Source organism: Mastomys coucha, unplaced genomic scaffold, assembly GCF_008632895.1.
Source record: "Mastomys coucha isolate ucsf_1 unplaced genomic scaffold, UCSF_Mcou_1 pScaffold12, whole genome shotgun sequence".
NCBI classification, from domain to species: Eukaryota; Metazoa; Chordata; class Mammalia; order Rodentia; family Muridae; genus Mastomys; species Mastomys coucha.
The window spans coordinates 30,215,648-30,226,837 of NW_022196894.1; the positions used below are offsets into that span (position 1 = coordinate 30,215,648).

General features: G+C 39.7%; 1 protein-coding gene across 1 annotated transcript in view; it reads left to right on the top strand.

The window, feature by feature from the left end:
- The first annotated feature begins 901 nt into the window (after window positions 1-901).
- The window catches only part of Tfrc (transferrin receptor), a 22,762-nt gene continuing 12,473 nt past the window's right edge, over window positions 902-11,190 (top strand). The window contains exons 1-9 of the mRNA XM_031363669.1: window positions 902-1,040; window positions 5,649-5,707; window positions 6,654-6,855; window positions 7,282-7,483; window positions 8,616-8,765; window positions 8,956-9,058; window positions 10,026-10,139; window positions 10,467-10,565; window positions 10,866-11,005. Of these exons, the coding sequence (XP_031219529.1) occupies window positions 5,672-5,707; window positions 6,654-6,855; window positions 7,282-7,483; window positions 8,616-8,765; window positions 8,956-9,058; window positions 10,026-10,139; window positions 10,467-10,565; window positions 10,866-11,005 (1,046 nt within the window). The 5' untranslated portion in view covers window positions 902-1,040; window positions 5,649-5,671. The remainder of the gene's footprint in view (window positions 1,041-5,648; window positions 5,708-6,653; window positions 6,856-7,281; window positions 7,484-8,615; window positions 8,766-8,955; window positions 9,059-10,025; window positions 10,140-10,466; window positions 10,566-10,865; window positions 11,006-11,190) is intronic.

Sequence of the window (11,190 nt, forward strand, 5' to 3'; positions counted from 1 at the left end):
ATGGCTGGCCCATGTCTATCTTCTGCCAATGTGCTGTATATGTATTTATATATATTTTCTGGAGTAGGACAATTTAGACACAATAGAGTGTAAAGGGACCAGCAGTTAGTAAATCCCAAGTACTTGCTGAATTTTAGAGCAGACAAGCCAAAGGCTGAATTCGTGGCTGGGAAGTAGATTAGTACTTTAAAAGACTTTTCCAAGGGTCCCTAAGGGCCCCATCGGGGAGTGCTTTATCTTAGTCCTTTTGTGGTCTAAGATCACTCTCTTTGTAGTTAGTTATTTGTAAATTTACCTCAGGCTGGACAGTAAAGTACAGATAGGAAGAAAAGGGTGTGAACGTTTGCAGTTTTAATAGAACTCCTTTTATTTGCTATGCATTGCAACAACTCTCTAAAAGCAATAGTGGCGATAAACATGCAAGTTAATCTACAACTTTATCACCCGAGTAAGTCATTGGTTTCTATTTTCCCTTCCACAGGCAGATCATAGGAAGCTCTTTGCTTGGCTTAAGCACTGCTTGTTAACATCTAAAAAAAATGTTTTGCTTTAAAGTTTTTCTTTTAAACCATTTCTAAGCTGCAAAAACTCATCTTTAGGATATGGTTTTAGCGGAGACCTAAGCCTGAATGCAAGCAGGGATATTTTAGGAGTAAAGGCTGATACTTTCGAACTTGCACCGCAGGGTTGGGTGTCGTTCAAGGTTAGACGGAGGGCGACGAGCCAACTACAAAGACGCCGCGGGGGAGGGGTGCGGTGGGGAAAAGGAAGCCACAGCCAATCGCACGCGCTCTCCTGACACCTGCCGCCTTGGCGCCTTTTCTAGCCCACTCCGCGCACGCACTAGCTGCGCGCGCATCTCGCCTCCAGCGGTCTTGCTAGAGCACCTCGGTAGGTGTACGTGCGGCAGGAAGTGACGTCGTCCAGAGGGCCGGCCGGGGGCGGGGCCGGGCTATAAGCTTCGGGTGGGAGGCAGCGCTCGCTCCAGAAGGCGTGCGGACCGCGAGCTGCTGCATTGCGGACTGCAGAGGCGCTTCCTAGTGAGTGGCTCCCTTGTCAGTGGCACGGCCTGTCGTGTTCCTCGCGTGGCGGACGGACCAGAGCGAGACGCCAGGGGCGGTGTAGGGCGGGCGGGGAGGCGGAGGGCTGTCGCGGAGCCGGGGCTGCGGGGCACGGGTTGCAGGTGCAGCGCGGTGAGTGGGGAGCCGCTGTACCCTCTGCCCCTCGGCTCCTCCGGGCCTTCGCTGGCCGGTCCTAGGCCGCGGGTTCGAGAGTCACCACGCTAAGGCGCAGGCTTGTTCCTCCGGGAACACGTGGTGGCAGCTGGAGGAAGTCGCCCCAGGGAACGGCTGTCGGGGTACGTGGGTGACCTTGGGGCCCCTCGCAGGAGGGCGTCGTAACGGAAAAGGACAAAAGATGTTTTCTATTCGATTACTAGTTAGTGCCATGGACATTTTAGGGGGAGTTTCCAAGAACCGCACGGGGGAACTTCGGCACCACCTGGTCCTTTTTGCCAGGCTCTGCTTCTTGGCCCAGCGTGTGGAATCTCATTTTTCTAGGGCAGAATAGGTCTGAACGCTGCAGGTAATAGTAAGAACTTCGCTAGCATCCCCTAAGATAGGAGAACATAGAAATACGACCTCTTTTGTAAGAGCTATTTAGAACTAGCTGTAGAAAACCAGCACGCCCATGGTTTGTTGGACAGCTCTCTAAAATGGTGTTTGAGGGTAAGAAAACTGGATTTGCAAACTTTCAGTTAACACACTTTGTCCCGTGAGTAAAATGAAATGATCTCCTTATACTTAGGCAGAAGACTGGGCTGGATTGCTGTTCAGTACTTTGCTATTTTTTTTTTAATAGGATTTAAATGGGAAATAGTTGTGTTTACAGAAATTCTCGGCTACCTGATACCTTTATTCTAAGATTAGATGAGTTGGCTCTCAGCTGTGAAATATGACCTCTTTGACAAAGACATTTAAGCTGATTCAGGACCTTATCTACAAAGAAAACGGGATTTAGCTTGTGTGGGTCCACCTGCATTTATTTTCTATTAAGGATTATAATAAACTGCTTTATAAAGGAATCCAATATCAGCTGTTTTTTTCAAAGGGTCTTATATATATATATAATGCTTTTTTGAGAGAGAATGTTGTCAAGGAATGGTGGCTGTGAACCTAGCCTGTGCTGACTGGATATATCTGTTCGCTTAACTCCACCCTAAGGCTGAGCAGTTATGTGCGGATGGCAATGTGCCTATCTATAATAGAGCAAGGTTCTGGGCTAAATTTGAGTTAGACAACAATGAAAGTTACTTAAGTGAACCTCAGACCTTGGGTCTATTGTGTGTAGGTGATCTCCTCACCCAGATGAGTACTATACAAAATAAACTTCAGTGACCTCAAGTGGTTTTGATCTTTGCTTTTCATAAAACTGTATGGAAATAAAAACCTGCTACCTTTTATTTCCTATTGCCTTTTCAATTTCCAAAAGCAGGTCTCTACTATGACTCCATGGGTAGCCTTGAACTCAGATCCACCTGCTTCTGCTTGGATAGTGATAAGATTAAAGGCATGTGTCACCACACCCAGCAAAGTTAGACTCTTAAAACTAAGACCTTAGCAGTCGGGCATGGTGCCACACACCTTTGATCCCAGTATTGGGGCAAGGAAGAGGCAGGTGGGTAAATGAGTTTGAGGTCAACTAGTGCTGTAGAGTAAGAAGCTGTCTTTAAACATCTCAACAAGTCATTCTAAGTACATACAATCATAAATATTAACTACAGTGGGTTGGACTTTTGTTTTTGTTCAAGCTTATGAACATTAAACATATTAGAATACTTTTGCGGGGGGAGGGGTGTCTTGTTTTTTGAAGATAATAGCTTCTCTGTAGCCTGGGGTATCTTGGAACTCCCTGTGTAGACCAGGTTGGCCTTGAACTCAAAGATCTGTCTGCCTCTTGCCTCCTGAGAGCTAGGATTAGAGGTTATGCTGCTAGGCAGTAGCATATGGAATACAATGACTTTGCTTCTTATAATTTGCCACTTAATAAGTATTCTGTATTCAGATTGGGAGAGAAGTCAAAAGATCTCGTAGGTGGTCTGTGAGCTGAAGACTGCAGTAGTAAAGAAGTAGGACTTAAGAACAGGGAGACTTGTAAACGCCAGGGCTAGATACTAATTTTGAGGATCTAGATCGGGTCCTCAGTCAGAGGAACTTCCTTTTGTGTGAACTCGGGATTTGAAAGTGACCTGTTATCTAAGGAAATGTGCTTGTCAGAACCATTGCATGGCTTATTTTTTAATGAAAAGTCTGGCTAGTATCACTGCTTATCTTCCAGCTTCCAGCTCAAAGTTAAGGTCATAGATCAAAAGAACAATGTTTTTATCTTTTTATCTTAGTTTTATCTTAATTTTTATTAGAATTGATAGTTTTCTTAATGTTTGGTAACATCAAAGATAAGTAAATGTGAGAAATCAAGACTAACTTTCTCTTGTCAAAGATTGTTGACTTTGGTGACATCTTGGGAAATAAACCAAATGAGAATTGTTTTACTTTTAGATATGGCCCATTATCAGGTACCAGTTAGACTGCTTTATATGATATGTCTCTGCCATGCTTGCAGAGTATAAACTTGGAAGAAAATTCAGAAAGCTATATAAATAGCTATGTTGCTATATGTGAGATTTTAAATGAGTCAATTAAGTAAGACTTAAGGAATAACTGGGTTTATTTTAACTTGACAGGTTATCACTGTGTAGACCAGGTTGACCTTGAACACAGATCCTCTGCTTCTCAAGGGCTGGGGTTAAAGGCCTGTGTCATTAGCATTGGGTCTGGCACTTTGGCTGTTTTGGAACTATTATGGTATTCACAAATGCAGAGTTGTGTTGAGATTAAATGGAAATTTCATAAGTCATAAATTTCTTTTGACTTTTCCCTCTATACAGAGTTTCTCTGAGTAGTCCTGGCTGTCCTTGAACTAGCTCAGGACCAGGCTTTAATTCAAATTCAGATCTACCCACCTGAGTGCTGGGATTAAAGGCATGTGCCACCACTGCCTAGTTCTGAATCGGTTTTCTGTTATTCTTAATTTTTTTAGTTCTATGAAGTAAAATAGAAATAACTTGTCTCTCAGAAAAATAAGGTGTAATTGGGTTATAAAGCTAAATTTAGACATTAATACCAGCAGCCTGTTTAGGCTGGAAATTGTTCAATCATTTTATTACTATTACTATTTATTGTTAATCATGTCAACTTGAGACTAGTTTGGGAAAGTAAAATATTAGAAATAGCTATTTCAGACAAGCATTAAGATGTAAGCTGTTTTTTTTTTCTTAGAATATGATTAAAATTGGCTCAGGGTGGGGCCTTCTAGTTCTGGCTCTAGCGATTGAGTCTGTTTCTGGTGCAGTGGTAGTGATAAACTGTAACAGAAGGGACAAGAGATTGGGCTTCTGAGAACATGTATGATCTGGCATGTGACTTTAATCATTAAAGCATGAGGATTCAAAAATATTAATTAATAGACCTTAGAATTAAACTGTCCTTCATCCTGCCAAATGCTCCGATAAAGCTAGTGTACCAGACCCGAGTGTTTTGTAGGATAACAGTCTTAATTCTCCTAGTTTCTGGATAGTTTTTTGTCTTTGAATCAGTTCCTCTGGATACTAAGTTTGAGCATTTATTTGGACAGACTGGTGCCCGCTAAGAGCATTTATTTGGACAGACTGGTGCCCGCTAGCTGTTCTATTCTAGTGCTTGGGAGGAAAGAGGCAGAATGAACATGACCAGCTTGGGCAACTTAAGAAAACTGATGCCTGGCGGTGGTGGAGCACACCTTTAGTCCCAGCACTTGGGAGGCAGAGGCAGGCAGATTTCTGAGTTTGAGGCCAGCCTGGTCTACTGAGTTCCAGGTCAGCCAAGACTACACAGAGAAACCCTGTCTCGAAAAAATACAAAAAAAAGAAAGAAAGAAGGAAAGAAAGAAAACCCAAAGGGCTTGCCACCCCATAGTTTTTCTTTTGATTAAACACACTTAATAGTGATGGCATCCTAACTAGTTTTCTCTACACTTTGGTTTTTGTTTTGTTTTTTATTTGTTTTGTAGGTCTGGCTGGCTGGCTTCAGAATTGCCTACCTCCCAAGTGCTAGGATTAAAGGCATCACCATCACTGCCCAGTTGATACCATGACTCTTTTTTTTTTTGTTTTTTGTTTTCAAGACAGGGTTTCTCTGTATAGCTCTGGCTGTCCTGGAACTCACTCTGTAGACCAGGCTGGCCTCGAACTCAGAAATCCTCCTGCCTCTGCCTCCCAAGTGTTGGGATTAAGATACCATGATTCTTAATTCAACTTTTAATCTAAGAAAAACTATCACACTCTGAATCTAACATGGCATTGCATTATCCATGTATCTTTGTCTGAAGACTCAGGTTTATCTCTTGTAGCTTTCCCTCTGCTATCCCACCTCAATTCAGCATCCAGTCAAGGATCACACTACATTGATTATCAGTAAATTAAGCATTTTGGTTAATGTCTAGGAAACAGGATATGCTACAGTTCTCAGTGCTGGGAAGTTGATATGGTAAGATCTTTTATTATATTCTCTGTTTTAATGTCTGTTTTATTATATTCTCTGTTCTAATATCAGGTACTCCCTTGTGGCAGCTGAGAATGATGGATCAAGCCAGATCAGCATTCTCTAACTTGGTAAGGTACTTTCATCTATCTGAAAAAATGTATAGTAACAAAACAAACCGAAAACATGACTTCACCCAGTGAGTACATGATGATACCCCAAATTTTGACCGCCCCCCCCTTTTTTTTTTAAACATCTGAACTAATGGTATTAAGGCGAAACAGATTGCACAAAAGATGTACTAGGTTTTTCTTTGAGGCAAGGTCTTTCTGTATTGCCTCAGGTTGACCTTGAACTCAGTCTTTTTTCCCAAGTGCTGGAGATTGTAGGCAGATATTACAACACCCCAAACCAAATATGTTCAGATTAAGATTAAAAGAAAAGGTACAGTATACTTACATGTTAAATAAATGATTTTTCAAGAGAAGATTAATTATGAGAAATACTTATGAAGAATAGGGTAGCTTTGGCTGTTTTGGAGAGGTTATATAACAAAGTAGAACTAAAATGTGCCAGTAATCCCAGCTATTCAGGAAGAATCCTCAACTAATCAGGGCCAGTCTGAGCAATATGGTAAGATAAACCCATCTCTTTAAAAAAGAGAATTGTAAATAAGAAATGTTATAGGAAACATAGAAAAATAGAAACCCTAGAAAGGCTGAATGTAAGACTGTTAGTGGGCTGGAGAGATAGTTCCTTGGTTAAGAGCACAGTCTCCTGAGTTCAATTTCCACCAACCACATGGTGGCTCACAACCATCTGTAATAAGATCTGATGCCCTCTTCTGGTGTGTCTGAAGACAGGGACAGTATACTCACATACATAAAATAAATCTTTTTTTTAAAAAAAAAAATACTGTTAGTTAGCCTTTATCTGCCAGAACTGGGCCCAGAGAAGAGTATCAGAAAGGGTAACTTCCCATATGAGTGTGTATGTCACAGTATGTATATAGTATAATGACCAAACTACTGTCGTGTCTTAATATTTGTATCTCTTTTCTCTCTTTTAAAATATCAGTTTGGTGGGGAACCATTGTCATATACCCGGTTTAGCCTTGCTCGGCAAGTAGATGGAGATAACAGTCATGTGGAAATGAAACTGGCTGCAGATGAAGAAGAAAATGCTGACAACAGCATGAAGGCTAGTGTCAGAAAACCAAAAAGGGTTAATGGAAGAGTCTGCTTTGCGGCTATTGCGGTAGTCATCTTTTTCTTGATTGGTAAGAATGAATGGCCATTCAAAAGTATTTCTTATAACTAACTAGTTCTTAGAACTCTTATTTCATTCAGATGAAGAGATACTTTGTACTTTTAAATGGAACTATGCTAGGCACTGGCATTCTTTACCTGTCATCAAATTAGGTCCTGCAAGAGGGGAAACATTTAAATTATGGATGTTTTATTAGAAATGGACACAGGACATTTGGAACAGTACTAAGAAAGGCTTTCAGTAAGACAAGGTCTGCACCTATATCTTGAGCAGGTCACTGTAAAATATGACTTATTGTGGTAATTTAAATTCCATTAAACTGAGATTCATAAGTTTCTATTAGTTCCTTAGAATTTAATTAAAAGTTTTCAGGGAGGGATAAGTTAAAAATAAATTCTGTGAGCTTAGCTCTAATCTAAAACTTCCTGTTTTTTAGGATTTATGAGTGGCTACCTGGGCAATTGTAAGCGTGTAGAACAAAAAGACGAGTGTGTGAAACTGGCTGAAACGGAGGAAACAGACAAGTCAGAAAACATTGAAGCAGAAGATGTTCCCACATCGCCTCACTTATATTGGGCAGACCTCAAAACACTGTTGTCAGAGAGATTGAACTCCATAGAGTTTACTGATACCATCAAGTAAGTTCAGCTTCCCAAGTTCAATCCCGATGTAAACAGTTTTTGTTGAGGGTAGGAAGACATTGTCAGAGGGGCATCTGAAAGCCCCTCTTAACAGTGTGGAACTATGACAGGAAATTAGGACTTATCTAAAGAGCATCTTTTTTCTTCAGAATAATTTTGTCAGTTGTAGTTTATTGTGGGATGTCAAGAGATTTTCTTCTGTTCTAGTATTCCCTTTTAAAATTTCTTTAAATTACAATTATGTTTTATGTATTTTAGTGTAGCCTACATATATGAATGAACGTGCATTACACTTCTGCCTGGTGCCTACAGAACCCTTATGGATGGTTGTGAGCCAACATATGGGTGCTGGAATCCAAAGTGGTTCTTCTACAAGACCAAAAGTGTTACAACCCAGAGCCATTACAATCCTCTAGCTCCATTTAAAGATTTTCTTGATTTGTATTTGTGTGTGCCTGTGCAGTACCTCTTGGGTTCACCAATAGTATTTACAGTGTTTGATCTTGCTGCTGTTTATCATTCCCCTAAAATTCCTATACAGATATAGGAGGATGAGGCTTTTTAAAAAAGATTTATTTATTATTATATGTAAGTATACTGTAGCTGTCTTCAGACACATGAGAAGAGGGTGTCAGATCTCATTATAGATGGTTGTGAGCCACCATGTGGTTGCTGGGATTTGAACTCAGGACCTCTGGAAGAGCAGTCAGTGCTCTTAACTGCTGAGCCATCTCTCCAGCTCCAGGATGAGGCTTTTAAAAGAATCTTCGTGGTAAATAGATTTTTTTAAAAGTAACTTTGAAGTTACTTAAGGCAGTGGTACATTTTATTTTCCTCTGTATCTGGTTAATCCAACAATTTTGAGTCATACTTCATTTATATTGACTTTGAAGGGTAATGTATTTAAAACATTTTGCTTGACCCTTGAAGTAAATATTTGTTTAAAATAGGCATTTTAATACAGATTTTTTTTAGTTGGCTTGTGGTGCATACTGTCAATCCAAGCACTCATCATGGGAGGCAGAGGCAGGAGGATCTCTGACTAGACCAGCCTGGTCTATAGAGCAAGTTCCAGGACAGCCAGGGCTACACAGAAACCTTGTCTCAAACAAGACTTTTACTCTTCCAGGCTGCTGAGCCAGGATCCATACACTCCTCGTGAGGCTGGATCTCAAAAAGATGAAAATCTTGCCTATTATATTGAAAATCAGTTCCATGAATTTAAATTCAGTAAAGTCTGGCGAGATGAACATTATGTGAAGATTCAAGTGAAAAACAGGTATGTTGAAATAGTAGCTTGTTATATAGAGGTAACTGCTTTGAGGTGGTCAGTAGATGAGATTTTCAAAATGAAAACCAAGGTTAAAATTTAGAGATCACTTTTCTTAATAAGCTAATCAATGCAAGTCAAATGCTATGTGTACTAACTTGGATTTTTCTTTAAGGATGACTTTAACTTTATCTTTTAGTGTTGCTCCAAACATGGTGGTCATGGTGCGTTCAGATGGTAGCTTTGACCCAGTGGAGTCTCCTGAGGGCTATGTGGCATTTAGTAAAGCTGCAGAAGTTACTGTAAGTAAAAGTAGTGAATTGACTTTCCTATTATGTCAACTAAGGAAATTAGTTATCCAGGTATAAGTTAACTGGTTCCTATTCTTGGACCTCTATTACCTTAGAATGCATTTCAAGGTCCTGTTTTTTTTTTTTTTGTTTTTTTTTTTTGTAAAAATCAGTGTTCTCAAGCTCCTTAGTGTTGTGATCCTTTAGTGTAGTTTCTCACTGTGGTGATCCCTAACCATGAAATTACTTCTGTTGCTAGTTAATGACTAAGTGTGCTGTAAATTCTGCTTTCCAATGGTCCCTCTGAGAAGGGTCAGACATCCACAGGTTGAGAACTTTGAGCCCTAAATCTTGTTGCTCTCCTTATTCAAGACCACTCCCATTGCAATTGCTCTTAAGCACAAGTGTGCTCCCACCTGAAAGTCTCCATATCAGTCACAGATCAAGAGAATGCCCTACAGCCATGCCAACAGGGGACAGACAGTTCCTCAATTTAGGTCTCTAATGACTCTGACTTCTGTCAAGGTGACAAACAAGAGCACAGCACCTGAGATAAATAGGTTGTTTGACCTCTGTATAAGCCACATGCATGCACAGTCAGTTACTGTGTTTTCAGCTACTTTAGATTCAGAGGTGTAAATATGTAGTAACTGCTTATATGCCTGATCTATGTTTGTTTATCCTGTTATCCTTTCCCTAGATATAGTTGAGGCATTGTAAAGGCAGAATGGGATGTAGAACTCATGAGGCCAGAACTCTTAGATTTTTTGTTTGTTTGTTTATTTTGTTTTTTTTATTTCCAGTAACATTACTTCAGAATTGTCAAAAGTTTGGAATTTAATTTTGCCCCGCCCCTCCCCCCTCTTTGCCACTACCACTACCAGGCTTCAATTTTTTTTCTTATGAATCATCTTGTCTTTCAGGTTCTATGGCAGTTTTGATAAAATGATCCTCATTAAACCTACTGTCTTTATTTCAGGGTAAACTAGTCCATGCTAATTTTGGCACTAAAGAGGACTTTGAAGAATTAAAATATTCTGTGAATGGATCTTTAGTGATTGTTAGAGCAGGGGAAATTACTTTTGCAGAAAAGGTGAGTATGGATTATTAAAAACAGTTGCTTATTTTTGTAGATTATATTGTAACTATGTCCCTTCTTCCTGTTCTTTCAAACCTACCTGTGTGCTTTCCTTTAGTACTTATTTATGATTTCATTTTTGTTGTTAGTATGCCTAAATATATAAATGCAAGCTGCTTAGTCAGTATGTTGTATGTACGTTTCTAGGACTGACTGTCTGGTATTATGTAATTAGTTGGTGTGCTCTTCCCTGGGAAGATTTCTCTGTAGTATGTGTTACTTTCATTTTGTATGAACTGATTTTCATATTGTGCATTTTTGTGGTCTTTTTTTAAATTTTAGGTTGCAAATGCCCAAAGCTTCAATGCAATTGGTGTCCTCATATACATGGACAAGAATAAATTCCCCGTTGTTGACGCAGACCTTGCACTCTTTGGACATGTGAGTTCTTATTTCTGGAGTCATTGATTTCTCTAGATGTTCTTAAATTCTTTCAGGAGATGTTTAGCAGGAAATAAGAAGGCAGTTGCTGAGAATGCTTTATTAATAGTATGTAGAATTGAAAATTTTTGGATGCACTAATTTTATTTTTTAAGCTTCATTTTTATAGAAATAGTTAGACTTTAAGTCTTTAGATTTCTAAATAGTTTGGGTTATAGCCTCACACCATCTAAGTCTTACAGGCAACTTCTTGAGGAAGTGCTAGATAGAACTAATTATTAATACATCTCTGTTTACTAGGCTCATCTAGGAACTGGTGATCCATACACACCCGGTTTTCCTTCTTTCAATCATACTCAATTTCCGCCATCTCAGTCATCAGGATTGCCTAATATACCTGTGCAAACAATCTCAAGGGCTACTGCAGAAAAGCTATTTAGGTAAGTTAGTTTCTGAAAGCTCTGCATGATGAGGTTTGACTATGCAAGGGAAAAAAACCTAGGTCTAATAAAAACGACAGTTGGCTATAACGTTCACATTTGGAAATTTGGGAGTAGTTAATTGCTAACTTATAGATTTTTTTGTTTTTGTTTTTGTTTTTTTTGTTTTTTTTTTTGTGTGTGTG